At 36.9% G+C, this 19,739-nt stretch overlaps 2 protein-coding genes across 3 annotated transcripts; one reads left to right on the top strand and one right to left on the bottom strand.

Moving 5' to 3' along the window:
• The first annotated feature begins 123 nt into the window (after positions 1–123).
• LOC101168700 (plakophilin-1) lies at positions 124–11,110 on the top strand. Its single transcript, XM_023954930.2, has 13 exons — positions 124–621; positions 985–1,073; positions 2,291–2,706; positions 2,829–2,970; positions 4,533–4,740; positions 5,182–5,344; positions 6,086–6,203; positions 6,545–6,712; positions 7,625–7,795; positions 9,528–9,681; positions 9,860–10,046; positions 10,181–10,265; positions 10,563–11,110. The coding sequence occupies exons 1-13, from the start codon at positions 426–428 to the stop codon at positions 10,635–10,637; spliced, it is 2,172 nt and encodes a 723-aa protein (XP_023810698.1). The 5' UTR covers positions 124–425; the 3' UTR covers positions 10,638–11,110.
• A 620-nt stretch (positions 11,111–11,730) lies between these two features.
• LOC101170422 (troponin T, cardiac muscle) lies at positions 11,731–18,600 on the bottom strand. Of its 2 annotated transcripts, none has more exons than XM_078947193.1 (12): positions 18,501–18,600; positions 18,312–18,359; positions 14,616–14,645; positions 14,473–14,494; positions 14,106–14,169; positions 13,896–14,012; positions 13,727–13,804; positions 13,489–13,590; positions 13,296–13,402; positions 13,061–13,151; positions 12,560–12,600; positions 11,731–12,023 (listed from the first exon to the last, which is right to left on the bottom strand). In XM_078947193.1, exons 2-12 carry the CDS (start codon positions 18,313–18,315, stop codon positions 11,984–11,986), a joined length of 696 nt encoding a protein of 231 aa, XP_078803319.1. In that variant the 5' UTR covers positions 18,316–18,359; positions 18,501–18,600; the 3' UTR covers positions 11,731–11,983. The 2 variants fall into 2 exon arrangements, with proteins under 2 accessions (XP_078803319.1, XP_078803320.1); XM_078947194.1 differs by having other exon boundaries at positions 14,473–14,491.
• Between the last annotated feature and the right edge of the window lie 1,139 nt (positions 18,601–19,739).

Raw genomic sequence — 19,739 nt, 5'->3', positions numbered from 1 at the left:
TCGATTCATCAATCAAGTCAATTGTTAAATAATACATGTCCACCATTGTGAACGTGTATTCTCTCTCTACTGAAGTATTATGTTAGGGCTGGCTCATGCATAGTTTTTCACTGGTGCTTAATTCCACTTGTGTGCAGACGTTCCAAAAATGGCAGCAGTCAGTCAGGAAGTTTGGTTCTACAGTAGAAACTCCACCATAGCTGCTTCTATAGACATATGCGTCCAGGCACGCAGAAAGAAAGACAGAAAACGAGAGTGAGCGGCAGTCCAGTCTTTCAGGTCTATTGTGTCTTCCTGGGCGCGGTCTTCCTCTTGGCGCAGGACAGGGCAAGGTGCGCTGTTTTTTTCTTTTTTTTTTCTTTCCCTCACTCGGCACAAACTCCCGTCCGCCTCTCCATTTTCAGATCGTCCGGACGCAGGTCAACATGTCGACTTTGGACGCGCTGAAAAGTGTCACGGCGCTGGTAAACGTGGACGACACGTCGCTGGCTCTGCCGTCCCGCCACAAGCAGCTGACGGGGGAGCAGCGGGTCCGGGAGCAAGTGCTGACGGTCAGGAGGACCAAGTCCAGGCTCCTCAGCAGCAGCAGCAGGAGCGGATCTGCGCCTCTGTCCCCAACCAGTAAGAGCAGGACGGGGCTCCTGCAGGGCCACCGCTGTTTTGTCAAGTCTATTTAGTGCTATGGTTTTAGAAAAAGAAAAACAAAACATTTTTGCACACAAATAAACTAAAAATTTATCTTTTCAATATATAATTGTCGCGTTAAATGTTAAGAAAACTCTGCTTATATGCTGCTGCCGATTGTCAAATCTATAGTTTTTCTGTCCCTTGTCTCTTTACTCTCTCTTTACTTTACTCTAAAAGGTCATAAAGTTTTACTGCCATGATCTTTTTTTCCTTTCAAAGACAATAAATCTTCTGCTTCTAATAAGATGTGTTCTGTACATAAGATAACACCTGATAAAAGCTGACATTTCTCCCCAGGCCCTTTGGATGACTCTGTGTTTGTGGATTCTGCAAAGTCGATTTCGTTCAATGGAAGCCTCTTTTATGGCAATGGATACTCAAAAAGTGTGAGTTGAAATTTGTTTGATGTGTGAAACATATGGTCTTTTTTTCGTTGATGAGTGGAGAGCCTGCAGTGAATAACAAATGATCTTTTTTGTTGTCTTAAAGATAAGTTTTCATAAAGTTATAAATTATTCACAGTTTAGATTAGATAGGGAGAAATATGAGCTACCCTTGATTTGTTGGAGTCACTGTATGTGCTAAACAGCTGCATTTCACTTATATAATCATTTTTAGATATATAAGTGCCTATTATTTTGCATAAAAACAATTTTACTCAGTTTATGATATATTTACACAAAGTTACCTTACAGAATGGTAAATGTCTAAAGTCAATTTTTTTTTTAATTATTTGCTATTTAACTTTCAGAAATGTTTTTTGTTTTCAAATATGACCCCTTTCTTCTAGGATGTAATATGTAATATGTAATAACACGAGGTGATTTTTATTTTTTTAGTTTGTTGCTTTAAAATGTTTTGGATTCCATTTCCTGTTGTTAAATCTTTAAACATGATTATTCTGTGTAAAACAAGACAAGCCGAAGGGCCATAAAATGCTTACAACCAACATATGATTTATGACTTTGCAGAAAAATTCCTCCTTTTTGCTGGAAATCTTCTCCTATTGAAAAACGTTTCTGCTTCTACAAACGTCCATCTGAGAGTGTATAAGGAGTTCAGACACAACAGAGGGGCTTTTGTATTGTTTTTCCGCTTGATGTGCAGAACAGCCCTTCATAAAGCTTCTATGGAAACCCACAGAAATTCACTCTTTTTAGTGAAATTCTTCCACAAACCTGTTCTGCCAAAGACTTGATGTAGATTGATTTCTGAAAGGTCCAATTGTTTATACAGCTATGTTTTCTCTCATTTTAGTTCTTATGTGAAAATATGTTGAAATCTAGAAAAATTACAAATTAGATTTTCATAATATGGGTGTTATTCTTTAACTTTTAATTGAAAAAGTAATAGATTTTCTGAAATAGATAAATATTACATGAAATAAAATTTTTTAATGTGCAAAAGCTGTTTACAGATCACCCAGAATCTTTGAAAGAAAAAAAAATTAAAGAAAGATGTAACCCTCTAAAATGAGGTGCCAGTCATTGCACCAAAGGGTTTTATACTAAAATAATCTTTTGCAACTTGAATTGAAATTGTGTTTTTTGTGGCTGCTTATACTTTATACAGCAAACTATTTTTTTCTCTCTTGACTCTGCAGCACATGTTTGAGAAAAACATTAACAGACAGATAGCCAACAGTGCCAAAGTGTCCGCTGCCAAAAAATATGCGTCTGCCTATCACCATGAGAGACGCTATGGCCCTGGGGATGTCCCACCAGTGGGGCAGAGAAACACCAGTCGCAGCGAGCCGGATCTGGTCTGCCGGCGCTCCGTGGTACAACCCACTGTCCCGCCACAGAGAAACGTCTCCAAAACCAGCAACTACTTGGCACAGAGGAGCACCAGTCAGTATATCACTGGCTCCATCCCACATCCTCAGCCTCTGCATCTTGCAAACGGCTCTGCTAAGACCAAAATGAATGGCCAGTTCATTTACAGTAAGACTAACGTCAACAGAACACAGTCAAGACCTTCTGTGATCGAATCTACGTCCAAGAGCAAAGGACACTCTGGGTTAGTGGAAAATAACCCAACAGGGTTCCAATTCTTCTGTTGTCTCATGAATATAAGTTTAATCAGAATGTTATGCTTCTATTTATTTAGTTGACTTTTAATATTTTTGTAATTCCTCACAGGATGAATGGAAACAGTGGCATCGCAGATATTACCATGAAGGAGGCTGTTGAGTTTCTCAGCAGTGAGAATGAGCATTATCAGTACTGCGGCACTTCCTACATCCAGCACAGAACCTATACTGATGACAACGCTAAAGAGGAGGTAGTTCACCTCATTTTTTATGTCTTCACTTTATCTCATTATTTCTGCTTAAGAAGCACCTTTACCTGGGATAATTGAAGATCTATAGGCAATTGCCAAAATTAGTCCGCCATATGTATTTTAGAGTTTACTGCCATTTGCCATTTGCACAAACAAATACATTGTGGTTTTCTAAAAAGATGTTTATGATCTCAACTGTGTCTGAAGAGATGCCCCGATTGGTTATGTTTCAACAACAGAAAACTTGTTTTATTTAAAGCTAATTAAAAACCATTAGAGTAGCTTAAGTGATTTTTTTTAGTCTATCTGCAGAACAGGAGCTGTGTGTGAAAGTTTAGAAAACGGTAACACAGATGAGGTGTGTCCTTTTGTTACTGAGATTAAAAGTTGAGTGTAATGCTGAGTAAGAAACACACATTAATTAGGCGTAGGCAGGATTTGGAGAGCATTTTGTTGGCAGCAGCATGTAGGAAGTAAACAGTTGGATCAAAAAAAACTTTACTTTAACTTTAATACAAAACACCTTTTAGATTTTTTTCAAAATAAAAGCATTTTATTGGCTAATGTCTGAATTCCGTTGCGGCTCCCTAACCCCTAAAACACTATCTAGTGCCCTGGATTTTAATACAATTTAGACACACCTTTACTAATTTCTTTTTAAATTTTTACGCAGAATATGATGTCCTCCCTTTGCTGAGGTACAAACCTAATAAGTATTAACATTTCACGTAGACTATTTGTGTTCTGATAGTTAAAACTTGGATGATTTATACAAACTTAATTTAAATTTAAAAAAAATTCTATTCAAACGCAATGCCTATTTTCTAATCTAGTCAGTATTGATGTACAGTTTTCCACACAGACATCTAGGGAAATTCCCATATGCAGAAAAAATAGTCTCACTGGTTTTTTGTGTGCGTAAATCTTGATTTGTAACTCATACAATACATTTCTATTCATATGTACACTCAAATATCAAGAATTTACGAATACGAAATACAATTTACGCACAACTTTGAATTAAAGCATCTTAAAACTATATAGGAATTCAAAACGGCTCCTATGCATACAGATCTTTAAATAGTATGCACCACTTTGTGGTTTTGTCTGTTTTTATCAGGCGATTTATTTGTGTGTACCTTTTAAAGATATGTATGCGTAGGAGCCGTTTTGAATTTGTACATAGATATTCTGCTGTAATTTCAAGTTGTGTGAGCGTAAATTGTATTTTGTATTTGTACGTTTTCGACATTTGAGTGTACACAGTACACGAAGTATGATATGAGTTACAAATCAAGTTTTACGCACACACAAATCCAAAGTTACACACAAACAGGCAGGCACAAGTTACAAATCAAGTATTACACACACACACAAAAATCCAGGAAGACTTTTTTCTCTCCATATTCCCACGACACTGGAATCGTGGCTTCAAACACCCCTACAAAATAACCAACGCCTAATGTAGTAGACGTAGTATTGAATATTTTTTAAGTATTTGCTCTTGTTTTTGAACTCACGAGTTTCCCTGTAGTTAATCCTAAAACCTTTCTACGTTACAGGTTTTACACTTGAGGGGCATCCCGGCGCTAGTAGCTCTGATGTGCAGCTCCAGCGCCAGAGTAAGTCTGACGGCCTCTGCGGCGCTGCGTAACTTGTCTTTTAAAAGTGACAGTAATAAGGAGGAGATCCATCGCTGCGGAGGCATCACAAAGGCTGTGGAGCAGCTCAAAGCGTCAGACTCTGTTGACCTGCACAAACAGCTAACAGGTACATGTTAGAACTGAGGGAAATCTGGGCTCACCCTGATACATGCATGCACACAGCAAAACCAAACCAACAAGTCAGACAGAGAGTGCCAGTGTGAAGTGTAACACAATCCTGTTGGTCCTGGCACTTTGAGAAACACAATGCTGCCCTTTGGGGAACACTTTCCCATGTGGGTCAACTACGTGACTCAAAGATTTTAAAATATTGCAATCAAATTTAATTCGATTTTTGTGGCTGAAAGTTCCTGCTGAAAATGTAGTTACATTTTGTGTTACCACAGGCAAAGAAACATGCATGTTGATTAAAAAAAACAGGTTGAGAAAAGAAAATGTTCTGACAATGTTTAATATCAAGACAAAATGTCAACTAATAACTTCAGAGTGAATCAGTGTGGAATGAAGGCATGGACCGAGCAGCTCACGTTTCTCTGTTTCTCTCCAGGCCTTTTGTGGAATTTGTCCTCATCAGACAACCTGAGACCTGAGCTGCTGAAAAGTGCTCTCCCTGTCTTGATGGAACGTGTCATCTCGCCTGACACAGCCAACCACACCAAAAGCTCAGAACGGGACTCCGATGTCTTTTATCACGCTACAGGATGTCTTCGGTAAATCAAACAATAAAATAATACATGGCTAAAGCAGAGCGCATACCATGACTTTGGCCAATGATTGTCTTCTTTCAGAATTTATTCTCTTTGAGCAGAATAATATAAATGAACAGAAGTGCTTTTCAGTTGTTTGTTCTGTTGTTGGTTGGCAGGAAATCTCACTACAGAAGATCTGTATTTTGTGATTTGCCCATTAGGGAAAATAATCAGCAATTTAGTTTGACAGTTGATCTTTCAGTTAAGTGTAGCCACATTCATTTTACTATTTCATCCTTTATCGAAAAAACATTTATGTGTCCTTGTCTTGAGCCAAAATGGTTTAATCCATACTGTGTTGATTTTTATCGAAGAAATGTATTTATTACAGTCACAAACTGATTTATTACAGTAATTCTTGCTTTTATTAAGACAAAGACATGCTTTCACTAATTTTTAATGCATTATAATTTCATTCATGAAAGATCTTCATTTATTAAGATAGTATTTACTGGTTTTACTTTATTGCCAAATACAATTGGTTTTAAATAAAAAAACTCCTCAGAATTGAATTGAATCGTGAACTTGTGAATTGAAATTAAATCAATTTATAATGTCGACACTGATATTAGCCATATAACTTTGATAATTTTATTAAAAGAATTAACCACTTGGCATTTACTTTTGTTATTTGAAGTGTTCAGGCTTGTATTAATTCTCTAAATCATCAGTGCATTAAATAAGCTTGTTTTTGATCCACAGAAACCTCAGCAGTGCTCGGGGAAACAGCCGACATTCCATGAGGACACAACCCCAATTGATCAATTCTTTAGTCAGTTACATTAAAAAATGCGTGTCTGCAGAAAGACCTAATGATCTGGTGAGAAGAAACAATTATAGTTGCTCTTGTAAGGTACTGCAAGTATCTTTTCTAGGGCGCAATAATATTCAAAACCTTTAGGTAAATGAAGACAGGATAAGAAGATAAACAAATGCAGCTGAAGCTTGAGTAACTTTAAGAGAAGCTCAGTGAAATCCTTTATACACTTCATACAGTGAGGTAACAAAAATACATACAATGTTCTCCATTTATATTATTATGAATTAAAGTCTACTGTTGCTTTAACACAAACATTACAAAATAAAAGCTTGAGACTAGAATGTATCGCTTTGGTTAAGTTTGATGCTTTTTACCCATTCTTTTCCTCCCTGTGTGCCCAGTCTGTGGAAAACTGTGTGGGCGTGCTGCATAATTTGACGTTCAATTTGGAAAAAGAGGCTCCAGGTTTGTTCAGTAGGATGTTAACCTTGGCCAACACCCCGACCCCGAAGGACAACACCAGCATTATGAGCTGCTTTAGTTCACCAAACAAAGGGCCCGAGCTTGAGGTGAGTGCTTGATTTACAATAAAACCACTGCCCAAATGTTAAAAGTCCCACTTTGATCATCTTTGGATCTATTTTAAAGATGTTCCCAGTGGTCCGTTAGCTAGGATTAAGCTGTTTTTGGCCAAAAAAAACTACCATTTTCTAAGACATAGTTTCTGTAGAGCGGCAGGAGTTCAATATAAATTCACTTCTGACTTGTGAACGGGACAGTTGGTGCAGAGTAAAGCCCGCCCTACTGACCGTCATCCATCTGTTTACACTCTGTCCTGCTAGCTTACAGCCTCACACCTCAGCCTCACAATGCCAGTGCAGCCGTACAGTTTTGAGCCAGCTTGGATGATGAAAATGAAGACATGCATGAATCTAGTCGTCTTCAAGGGGATGCATCAGAATGGAGCGCAGCAGGGAGCTTTTTCCAACTGCATGTCTGCGTCTGCCCCTGATTTACAACAATTAATAAAGAATACTCAGAATTGCAATTTTTAGCTGAATTTTCTTTATATATGCTCTCCATTATGAGAAAAATATCACAAGATTTTCATCTGAAGTGGGTCTGTAACATTTTATCAAAGTTCCACTGAAGTCTCTTTCAGTTTGTCTAGACGTTTTTCTTGTTATAATAACAGTTTAGGTGAGTCATAGTGACAGTGAGGCTTAGCACTCTGGGAGTTTGTTTTGAAATTGTCCTACCGATTTTGAACGTGGGCCACAACATGTTGGCACACCCAGTTATTTTAAAAGCAGAATGTGTCACCAAGGGAAAGCCTTTGTTTAGACGGTTGTCTAGCAACATCATCTCAAATGAGTCTCCTTATTTACTCAAAGGAATGCTGCATTTCTGCAGAGCGTTTCTGTTTAACAGTGTGCGCTGATGTGTTAGAGTAAGCACTTTTCCCCATCTTTTTCACACAGCCTTGTTTTGACTACCCAGTTGTCGAGGAATCACAGGCTAGCGGGGCTGGCTGGTTGATTCACTCCACAACGCTGTCAAGTTACCTGTCTCTGCTTAAAACAAGTCAGCGAGAAGAAACACAGGAAGCGTGCTGTGGAGCAATGCGGAATCTGACCGCACAAGAAGGCACCGTAAGAACTGAGACCTTATTTACCACCTTTTTCTTAATTGTTTTCAGTTGAAACAACAAATGGAGACAAATAAAAGTTACATTTTGATTTGTTTTGGTTGGTGCTTTAATGATTCACTAACCTAAAATGGATCCAGGACATCTTTAGCCAAAACTTCAACCAGTGTGACTCAGAGATAAATACCTGGGCACTGAACAGTGCAGGTGAAGTTTTCCAGATTATTTCTCGCAAGATAATCAAGTGTATATTAAATATGTGTACAAACAAACAGGTAAAAACGAATTAATGGTAAATCCATTCTCATTTTAGTTTCATAAAGTTCAGCCCACTGTTGTTTTTCTACATCAACATAATACAAACAGAACATTATTAAAACATTCTACCAGACTGTATGGTCACATGTCTTTGCTAAATTCAAAGTGTTTCCACACATTGGACTGGAATGATGACTTGATCAGTTTTTGCTGTCATCACAATGTTGTCCGCCGTGATGCACTTGGTCGTTTTTACGTTATAGCTACAGTAAATAAACCTACCATATCTCAATCCAAATTGTATTTTCCAGTATCGAAATAATCAATTTGTTTCATTTTTAAACAAATTTGAAATGGAATAGTTCGATTTGCCTCAGACAGATCGATCTGGTTAAATAGCAGGAATAGAAATCCTCTAAACGGTGAAATCAAATAATTCTTACACCCCTAGTTTTATGTCAGCAACTGTGATATCTAGAAAAGCCACTGTCTCCTCGGGACACAAATGATAGAGAAAAGATTCATTCCTGAATCTAAATTGCTAATACCCTTGAAGGATTTTTAGTAACTAAGTCATGAAAGCTGGCCTGACCTGTCAGTGTTCTGATCAAGACGCAGCAATTATCATAGAGTTGAATATAAGTTACCAAAACTTTTAATTTGTAGAATATTCTTTTTATCCTTTTACTTTCAATAATATTGCACGTAAACATGTTTTGTTTTTTTTAATTCTTCACTCTAAAATGCTCAATAGTGCAGGTTCTGTTCAGGAATGTCCTACTATATCGGCTTCACTAGGTCCCTGAAGCAAGCATTCTCTCTCCGTTGCTAAAGAAAAGCTCTGAGGCTGTCCCAAACTCTCAAAAACCTCTAATTATGCCTACAATTAATATAGTGTCCAATTGAAAAGTAAACACTGGAAATCTTAAGTTTGCAAAAACAAAATATGAAGTGGTCAGTATCATTAAATCCTGGACTCTATAAGTAGCATCACCTTGAAAGAAAAAAAAAACCTTGAAGAATGTTTTTGTACATAATTGGAAAATATTTCAGGCATGAAATATGTGTAACCACACAATTCAAAAAAAGAAAAGGTTGATGAGTCATCATTTTCTAATGAAACGCTCAGGCATGACAAAGCAGGGCGAACGTTTCTGCCTATGTATTTTTAGCATATACACATGAGACTTTAATATTTCCTATAAACCAAATATATGTGCTTGAAAGCAGATGCAGTTTTTAACAAAAATCTACAGTTTTTACAGCTTCCAGCCAGCTGGTGAACTGCTTAAAATTTAAAACAAGCAGTAATGAGAACATGTTACTCAGAAAATATTAAAAGTATTTCTCAGAACATTATGAACGTTTGATTTCTTTTTTTTAAATAAACATTTCTGAATCACATTAAAGAGCCATGCAAATGTTTGCACACAGTAATTTTGTGAATTCAGGAGCTTTTCTGGTGTGTTTTTTTTCAGGTCTCCAATGTTGTAAGTCACATTATTGTGAAGAAACTGGATGGCATGAAGATCCTCAGCCCCCTTGTGAGGTCAAGCAAAGTAAATTTGCAGAAGAACATTCTGACTTTGATAAACTACATGATGAAAAACCCAGACTTGAAAAGTACCATTGGTAAGAAAAAAGTCCAAACTCTAATTTTACATCTGGTTTATAAGCTTCTAATATAGAAATTGATTTAGTAATGAGACGACGGCTTCCAGGCACTTTGCCCTTATGTTGCTGCAGCAATGCCAGTTTTACAAGTGTTTGAGAAACAGTCCCAACTGCTTTATTGGTTTTGTCTCTACAGGTGTCAAAGCCCTGCCAGAACTGCTGGATCTCATCGGACAAGGTCCCAGCGGAGCACATGATTCTGATGACAACTTAGCATTGGCTTGTCAGACTGCCGGCTGCCTGATCACAAAGGAACCCAAGATGTCCAAGAAGTATTTGAAAGACAAACTCATAAAATCACTGACTGGCTTAAGCAATAACCAGTAAGCTGGCATGTCCCAAAGACAAACAGTTTTCTTTATAAATATGTCTAAAGCAGACTGTGTTATAGATATGTCCTAAACGTTCCTTAGTCTAATCTGAAATCTAACTTTTAATGTTCTGTGCTTTTTCTAAGATTTATGCCAAAGTCCAAAAAAGCTGCAAGTATTCTTCTCTACATAATCTGGTCAGATAAAGATTTGCAAAGCTTCCTGAAAAAGGTGAGTCACAGTTTACGCGTAAGTGCCAAGACTTGTCAGGGTTTGGGTGTGTCTCTGACATCTGACACAAAGGTCCACACCTCTCTGGGGTATTTGTGAGAAACCTGGAGAGAAACAATCGGCGTTGATCTCATGAAAGTAAAAGTGATAAAGCCGAGGAAACCAGTCGGTTACTTATGAAGAAACACAGAGGGAAGAAGACCATCGGAAACTTAAATATACTGAACTAGACAGACAATTATAATGTCACTTTAATTAGTTTTTACATGACCTCAAATTATTCTATTTTTCCTACAGGAAGGGATGACCAAGTCCACTTTTGTCAATGACATCACCATGGAGGCTTACAGATCAGCCCAAATTGTTGATTAAGAATCTGCAAAGAGTCGCTCGCCTGCACATCAGAAACCTAAGTGGCTCCCTTTCTCATTTCAGAAGGACAGTTGACATATTTACCTTTGTGCTCTGTACAATGCATTCATGGATCAGGGCTTGTAAATCTCTGTACAAATGTGAGATTTTGTTTTCTTTGTAGATACAATGGTGAAGGTACTTCGAGACGTGGCAGCAATGGAGTTTCTTACTGGTTTGTCATTTGTATTCGTGTGTATCTTTTCATAGGTAGTTTATGTTTCATCTCAGTCAAACCTATGGATTGTATTTTGCACTGAAACTTTTGTTTAATATTGTCAATGAGGATTCATGTAACATGTACTTGGAGAGCTGAAACTCCACCTTCAGATGTGTAAGCCTACGAAGGAATATTTTACATGCTTGTGTCTGGTTAACTACACGATCTTGAAATAATCTTTTTCTTCCAATAAACATGAAAGAAATTTGCAGAACAGTCCCTTGTCTCAGTCTGTCGTAAAGCATTAACATGTTATTACCGTACTTTATTTCACATTTTTCCAAGTTTGGATGTAAACTTAAAGAGGTTGTGTGGTTTTTCTAATTCTTTGATTTACCCCGATAGAGTCTCTGTGTGATGCATGAATATCAGTACTCAGACACTGCAACTGCTGCTCTTACTCACTGTGTTTGTAATGGTTGATCAGATAAGAGCGTTTATAACCTCTTAATCCAACAGCAGCTCAGTGGAAATTTCAGACTCATGGGTAATATTTAACTTGATGAAGCCTTCGGAACAACCAACTCTGTTTGTATTTAAAATTTTAGCTGAAAGATGTGTGCTTGTAAGTGTTTGTGTCCATTTTTACTCAGCCTTGTCAATAAAACCGGGAAAAAAAGAAAACTTTTAACATGAATGATTATGAATGCTACAAAAAACTTTACATTGTAGAAGGATTTTATTTTTTGGAAAAAGTTTTAAGTAACTGGTGTAAAATTAAATAAATATAAAGCCATGTCAGCCGTATGAGACCATGTCAAATATAGTGTAGGTGCTCATCTTCAAACACAACTCACAGTCCTTATCAAAAACATTTATGGACAAGCCCTACACTTCCTTTTTGAATACTTATTTTATTTAGTTTTTGCCAAAATACAGAAACATTTTTGCAAAACGGCTAGACTGAATGAACATTCAGGCTTTTTCAATTATAAACCTTTGGAGAACAAGCAGTGATATTTGAACCATGGGAACTTGGTTCTCTGCACGTTTTAACGATTCAGAGACATTAGTATGCAGTTTCCAGCGTTTCTAGTGAGACTTGGATGTCTGATGGTGCCAGTTTCCCTTCAGCGAATGTCAGATGTCATTTTCTCAGCCCCCGCTTGCTCCTTCTTCCCTTTGAACTGAGAATAAAGTTAGTCAGCACAGATTTGTCCTGAAAGCTTACTTTGTTTTCTGTGGAAACTATAGAAACACCACACAATATTTGTAATAAATAATTCTAAAACTATTTTTACGTGAATTTACGAGCTATTATTTATTCCACTGAGAAAATGAGAAGTTTCCCTTTATATGTATACAAGATTTTTAAATTTATTTGCTAAGGAAAGGATAAAAAATAAGATAAATACTTTATTTAAAAAAAAACTATTTGTAAAATATGCACAGTCAGAAAGACAAAATACAGAAAAAATGTTTCTCCTCAATAAAGAGAATTTAAAACTTTTAATATCAAAGCAAAATTTTACAGATTAGGTTTGATTTTCCACAATTCTTAAATTCGTAAAGTTTCGAACTTTGTCATAGTTTTGTACTTTTATACTTAATTGTAAAATATCGATTGAAAGTTTAAAAATGTTTCAGGAAAAAAACATGTCTTATGTTATCTGTCAAACCGTTTGAATTGCTTTAAAGAGCAAAACCAACAGAGCAGACTTACATTTTCTGATGATCGCTGATCCGGTTTCTGAGTACTGTAATCTGAACAAAGAACAGTTTGAAATGTTTTCTAAACTTACCGATTTAGAGACCTGCTACATATTTAAATGTATAATATTCTTTGTATTTGCACCTGGATGAGTCAAACAGAGGCAATGTTCTCAATAAAGGCCTTTGTAAGATCTTCCTTCACCGCAAGTCATTTTGCATTATTGTTGCAAACATGTACATTAATCTATAGCAACCAAATTCAGTTATTAGCAGGTTTAAAGTCAGGAAACAACGTTAGAATTCAAAATGATAGTAAAAAAAAACAGTTTATCATTCTAAGAAAAAAAAGTCTTTCAAGCCTTTTTTTAAAATTAAAAGCAGTCTATATCTGTGACCCAATAGGTGAGGATTCAAACATTTTAATAATAAATTTCCTAAGCATTCTGGTTCGTTCAGGTTTTAATTGTGTATGCTTTAGCAATGACTAAACTGATTTTTCAGTGGATTTTACCTCATACTTTTGCTTTGTTTGTTTAGATTGAAGTTCATATTTCTCTGCCTCCAGCTGTCGAATCCAGTCCCAAAGCTCCTTTGCTTTTTCTCTGTACAAATGCCAGAACACTCATTAAAGCAGAAACAGTGCTTTCCTTTGAAATGGACCGTAAAAGCTTTTCTGAATTCATTAGTAGATCATTTGTCATGCATTTACATGTCAGAGGATGGTAGATCAATGTGTGTGTTGGTACCTGAGTTGGTCTTCTTTCATGTGTTCAACGTTGAGCTCCTTGCGCCGATCGTTTAGGATCTTCTTCTTCTTTTCTCTTTCTGTTGGCTTCTTTGTCTCACCCTGTGTCTGCCATAGTGCAGCATAGAGAGACGTGTGAACACCTCTTCCACATGTTCACTTGTTTTATTTTATTTTATGTCTGTATCAAAAACCTTGTATCCAGTAAAAGTTAAGTTGGATAGAATCATTTTCTTTCTTGCATCATCATCTGCCTTCTTTTTAGCTTCTTCTTCCTCTTTTCTGGCTTTCTCTTCCTTGTTTAGGACAGAAAAGCAAATAAAATGCATTTAGATAATCCCACCATTTGGTCAGTCTGAATTTAAAGTACTGATTTAGACAACCAATTTGTGATTCTTTTAGGGATTTCATGACATTTGTGGGTGCACTTACAGCCTGTTTGTTCTGCCGTTCCCTTTCCCTCTCTGCCCTGATCTTCATCTGCTCAGCTCTTTCTGACCTGCGTTTCTCCTGGGAACAGAAGAAAAGAGACTTTAATTAAACTAAAACCAATCCCTCAGATATTAAATATTGAAAAAGGCAGATATCTGATAGATCATACAATACGGTCTGTGAGACTGATGAGCTCCTCTTCCTCCTTCTTGCGTTTCTCAAAGTGCGATTCAATCAGCGACTGAAGTTCTATCAGATCTTTCTCCATTCGTTTCCTGTGAATGTCCTGAGAAGATTGAAGATATGTGAGCTTAAATCTGCTGAAACCCCCAAATGCAGCTTGCAGGTGAAGGTTTGATAAGTTTGGACATCAACTCACATCAAAGTCTACTATTTCTCCATCTGGGATTTTGGGAGGTGCCAGGCCCGGCACAAAACCAGGTCTTATGGAGAAGGGAACAAATGGAAATGTTCAGTGAACTACGTTCAAATGCAACTTTATTTATAAAGCACTTTTCCTGATAAAAAGCACCTCAAAGTGATTTAAATAAATAAATAAATAAAATAAAATAAAACAGTTGTTAAAAATAGCAATATTGATAAAATAAGCATACACACGAATCCCACAAAAACATAGAATCAAGTTAAAACATGTGGACATGTAAAAAAGCTATAGGCTAAAAATATGAATTTTCAGTTTAGTGAATAATCTTGATATTCATGTTACATTATTGTGTGTTTCTTACTTTAGTTTGGGTTTAGCCTCTTCTGAGTGGCAGTAAGTCAGGAAAAAAAATAGAGGAAATCAGGAAAATCCTTATTTTGTGAGACAATATAAATCAATTAATAATGAAAATGTTTCTGTGAATTTGTGTATTTGAAAACATACCTCCTTCATTTCCATTTTCCTCTGCAGAATCTGAAACAGAAGAAGTTTTACCTAAAACCAAGTCTTGCACATCACAAGAACTTTTCCGTGCCTAAGGGCAGACACTTTGACTGACAGACGTGAGAAGAAACTAAAAAACATTACAGGTTTGTCTTGTCGAATTCACACAAACAGTTTTAAATTAGTCCGATAATTCCTCACTTAATCTAGGAGTTTAGTCAACTCAGGTAATCCTCTCTAAAGTGAAACCAAAAAAAATGCTGAAAGCACTGCAAGGGCCACTCCTGACCCCCAGGACTCTCAGGACAAAGATGTGCTCCTTCACCCACTAGAAATTGTGTTTTTCAGGTCAATCGGGTCCCGCTTTTGCTGATGTTGTATATTCCTGAAGGAAGAATTCTTTCTGCTCTGCTAAAGACAACTTCTGAGACCATTTCAAAGCTCTCAGCATGAACTGGACCAAACACCTCTGTTTGTACCCAAACTATTAGTAGACGCAGAGCTAAAGCCAAAAACTTAGACAACAGCTGAAAAAATGTAAGAAAAAGTTATGAACCTGTTGCTGTGTTAGCCCATTTAAACCTGACAAGTTCAACTTGATTTGTCTAAATTGGACATTAAAGTGGACCTTTACTCTCCAATTTAAACATAGATTGTTGAACAGTTTTACAAATATGTCATGTCACAGAAAATACAATTTGTGCTTTTTCTGCTTTCAGACTGGTTGCGTTTCTGCTTAATCCCTCCACATAGGATTTTTTCCAGCTATAAAAAAAATCCCTTATATTTTTTCTTTCAAGAAGATTTTGCTTGAAAATAGATTTTAGTAGATGTGGTTTGATGCATAATTGCTTCAATAGACATCAAGGGGTGAAGCACTGATCTGACAAATCAAGATTAGATATACATACACAGCACAAACAGGGGGAAATGAGCAAATGTTGGATTTTGGCTTTGCAATTAGTCAAAAATACAAAGATTTTAAATTTAAAAATGTTATGTCAGAAAGCAGAATAGCTGCCATGATGTCCAAGAATAGGATGGAGTTATTCCAGCTACGATAAACACTGACATTGGTGCACCTTTTAATCCAAAATGTCTCCAGTGATGTGCTGTAAACCAACCCAGTGGAATAAAGCAGCTGTTGACTTTTTTCAGCCCTCTGTCATAAAATCAATTCTTCACAAGTTAACTTAGACCAAAGTTCTCTCAACAGGTCTGTGATGCAAAATGAGCCCATGCTCTGTTGATCCCGTTACCATGAACACGTACAGTCCCTTACCAAGCAGTTAGCAGGGTTTTTACATGCAACGTGTGGCTATTTTGAGATCAGATTACTTGTACTATACACAGGAATGTCTTTGTTTATGTGTTGCTCGCATTTCAAACTGATCAGACCAAAAGGTTAAAAGAAGAATGCAGCAAGGTTCACAGTGTGATTGTTGAACAGGTCTTGGAAGTCTGTTTACACTCTGTTTTCATACTTTACAAATTCACACAGACACACACAAAACGGAATTAGTTTTAAAGAGTATCATTTTTTTTAGTATAATATGATATAAATGGCATATCATAATATCATATCTCCTAAATTAGTCTGCAACCTGAGGCTCCAGAGCCACATTTGGCTCCTTCACCCCAGTGTTGTGGCTCTGTGACGGAAGAAAAATGCCATCCATTTAAACAGTTAAGGTTTTTCTCTGTAGTATTGGTTGATTTATTTTAGTTAATAAAGTTTTGTCATTTATGTTTAGATTTTTGACATGTCAGATAACAGAGCAAAATGATGGTTAAAGAATAAATCTATTGTCAGAGTAGTTTATCATTGGAATAAGTGTAACACACATAGAGATAAATAAATAAAAAAGGTGATTCTACACCAATGTTGTCATTTTTATATTCGACAGTAAAAGAAGAAAAATAAACTTGTATGTGCTGCTGTCCATAGTAAAATAAGTAATTTTTTTTAAATGAAGAAAGTGGAAAAACTGTTGTAATTCAATTATTTTAAATATTGAAATGTTATAAATGAGAGGTTATAAATGAGAGGTTATAAATGAGACCACAAAATATAAGTAAAGCATATTTTTCTGAAAACAGTCAAGTGGAACTTTATAGATCTTGTCTTTGGTCAGCCAGAAACTGGACCAAATGGCTCTTTTAGTGATAAAGGTGCAGACTCATGCCCTAAATGTACAAAAAAAAGTCACTAAATTGACACATCATAAAACTACTATGTGAATGCTAGTGAGCAAAAAAAGTAATTATTAATTCATAGACAGTAACATTTCTATAGTATAACATTTTTAAGGTTTTGCATCTATGGCTCTTCTATAATGTAAATGTACATAAAGTAGACTAGTTTGTTTTCTTTGATACTTATTTTTGCTTCTTGCTTTTTGGTTGAAATTGAATCATTATTCCCCTGATGGTGGCTTGTGTTTTTGTTATTTTGTCAACCAAACTTCTTCCATGAATTGCTCTACCAAAGCAACTATTGATACTTGAACTTTGGTTGTGCATTGCTCTTTTTATTTTATAACCCAAACAATTACTAAAACTGGCATTAAAACTGGGGTTTTGAAAGAGAGAAAACTGAATTGGTGAAGCTGCTTTGTTCATCTGATTTTTTAGCTCTCCCACAGCTGTCAGATCTAAATGTTATCATGCTCAACATTTTTCAAACATTTCTGAGCCTCTTTTGGATGCAGAAAAAAGCCTGAGTCTCCTGGTGTCTGTGGTTGCTGTGGGAAACAGGACCTCTTTCGCTCCAAAGAGGGTAACCCAACCTGTAGTTAGACCTCTCATCGGCCTGGAGCTGAAAGTGGGCCTTGTGCTCAGGCCTTTCCCTTCCCCAAGGTCCCCTTTTGAGAACAGTCACTACTCACTAACAGCAACTGCACTCCATGAAGAGGAGACAGGTGCCTAGCTTCACAAACAGCCAAACGTCAGTGCCCGGCATGGACAGAAGAGACAGAAATATAATAGTGACCCCATATATCTTTCAAGGATGAGCCGATTCATTATTTGGAGAGAAAGGACAGATCACTGGATAATCTACTGGGATGAACATCTCAGACAAGAGCCACTGGCAGAGAGGATAAAGCGTTAATGTGGCAGAAAAGCTGGAGCGGCAACATGCCTCTTCAGTGGCACCAACATGCCAAAAATACAGTCAGCTGTGTGGTGAAGCCAGTAGCTTACCTTTGTTGAGCCAGTAGCTTAACTAAAACTATGCAAATGTAAACCTCAAGTGTAATGAATCATGGAGCATCACGGCTGCATAAGAAAGCCCAGTGAGACTTTTCATTGTTCTGACATGCATTGATCAGGTTATGCAATAACTTCAAGTTAGGAAAGAAAGTTTTCGTCAATTTAACAATGGTGGCTTTTCTGTTGTGTGCCCATGCAGCACGAGAACAACACACTTTCTTCAGGCTGTGTTGAAAGCAGCAGACTTCCACACTATCATGCTGCATGCATGAATCTGCTGCTAAGTTCACTAAACCAAAGTGGCAAACTCATACGTATGTGCCTTATGTGTGTGAATTCACTGTTCTAACTTACGTGGTCCCCTGAAACAGCAAAAAAAGGAGAGACAGCAAATAGTTTCTGTCAAGTTCCATCTTTGCTAGCATCATCTTTGGCATCAACAACACCAGTCCTTACACTCCAGCGACAAAACCGAATACTCACTCATGTGTAGTTTCTTCTGTGTCTGACATGGTAAAGATGCACCACAGCCTGCACATTTGAAAAAGTGTATGTGCATTATCTCGCAGAGATAAAGCAATGATTCCACTTGCATTACAACACGAAAACAAAAAGTAAAGTGCTCTAAAAACTGATTCATAACATAGACTTTTTAAAAGCCAGTAGCCTTACCCAGATCCAGTGATGTGAGCTTCTACCTCTGGTCAGTGGGGAATTCTGTACTGTGTCCTTTTCAATGGACCATAAGCTTTTAAACCTAGTTGTGGATCACATGACAGCAAGCTGGTCATGTCCACACAGGGTGGGCACATACCTGCAAACAGATGGTAAAGGGCAAAAAGGAAAACATGTACTTCTCAATGGACTTGTGTTGTCTATTTTTACTTTGAATACCCCTGACGGTTCATCATAGGATTACCGTCCCCCAGTGGTTTCACTGTAAGATTAAACACACATGAGGCTAGCTGAATTTAACTCTTGTTCCTTTGTGCATTCAACTGCATGGCTTAAACTCAGATTTCTAGTATTAATACCAGGTACAGATTGTTCTTCTGCTGATTTGGCAGGCTATCTTTTCTTTAGAAATGAATTCACAAATGACGTTAATTATACAATCAGTTTACAGAACCATACAAAGCTGCCAAAGATGAGCCTGAAAACAGCCTTGAAGGGTTTTATCCTCTGCAGCCTCACCTTCTCAAAGCTCTGCCAACACAAGCAAGAACAAGTTATCACCAAACACTTGTGTGACCATGCCAATTTGTGACATAATTCCACTTTGGTGTATTGTGGTGGTGCATGCATGGTGGTGTAGAGGTTAGCACTCACACCTTTCTATTTGGAGTTTGCATGTTCTCCTCATGCATGCACATGGGTTTTCCTCTGGGGACTCCGGCTTCCTCCCACTGTCCAAAAACATGCTATATAGGTTAATTGATTTTTCTTAACTGTCCCTAGGTGTGTGTGTGGGGGGGGGGGGGGGGGGGCATGTGGCCCTGCAAACAGACTGGTGAAAATGAGACGTTTGAACATTTTTTAAACTTTAAACAGTTATTGTGAATACTAACTTTCCTGTTGGTCAAATTTCCCACTTTTTCAAGGGTTTTTTTATGCTTCGAATATCACTTTTGAAAATTTTTTACCATTTATTTATCAACATTAGTCTTTATCAATTTTCAATTACTTTTTTTTTTCTTTTCTTTTAAAGTAAATTTTACGTTGATTATTTCTATGATGTATTGTGATTTTAATGCATTTTTCTGTTTTGTGAAGCATCTTGAATTACTTTGTGTACGAATTGTGCTATACAAATAAACTTGCCTTGCCTTGCCTTGCCTTGCCTTTATCTAATTTTGTAGCAGATTTTGTGAGGGTTTTTTTTGTTATTTTTTTGTTTAGCACTTTTTGGCA

This window comes from Oryzias latipes, chromosome 5 (genome assembly GCF_053564925.1).
Source record: "Oryzias latipes strain Hd-rR chromosome 5, Olatipes_Hd-rR_3.1".
Taxonomy (NCBI): Eukaryota; Metazoa; Chordata; class Actinopteri; order Beloniformes; family Adrianichthyidae; genus Oryzias; species Oryzias latipes.
Note: the sequence above shows the minus strand (reverse complement) of the source record. Positions and strands in the feature narration are given on the sequence as shown.

Excerpts from the sequence above, each read along its gene's own strand:
- LOC101168700 (XM_023954930.2), top strand. The coding sequence starts at position 426 with ATGTCGACTTTGGACGCGCTGAAAAGTGTCACGGCGCTGGTAAACGTG. Across the intron at positions 2,707-2,828 it reads AAGAGCAAAGGACACTCTGG|GATGAATGGAAACAGTGGCA; the intron begins GTTAGTGGAAAA and ends AATTCCTCACAG. Across the intron at positions 10,266-10,562 it reads TGCAAAGCTTCCTGAAAAAG|GAAGGGATGACCAAGTCCAC; the intron begins GTGAGTCACAGT and ends TTTTTCCTACAG.
- LOC101170422 (XM_078947193.1), bottom strand. Across the intron at positions 13,805-13,895 it reads TCAGTCTCACAGACCGTATT|GAGAAACGCAGGTCAGAAAG; the intron begins GTATGATCTATC and ends TTCTGTTCCCAG. Across the intron at positions 12,601-13,060 it reads AAACAAAGCAAAAGTATGAG|ATTACAGTACTCAGAAACCG; the intron begins GTAAAATCCACT and ends TTCTTTGTTCAG.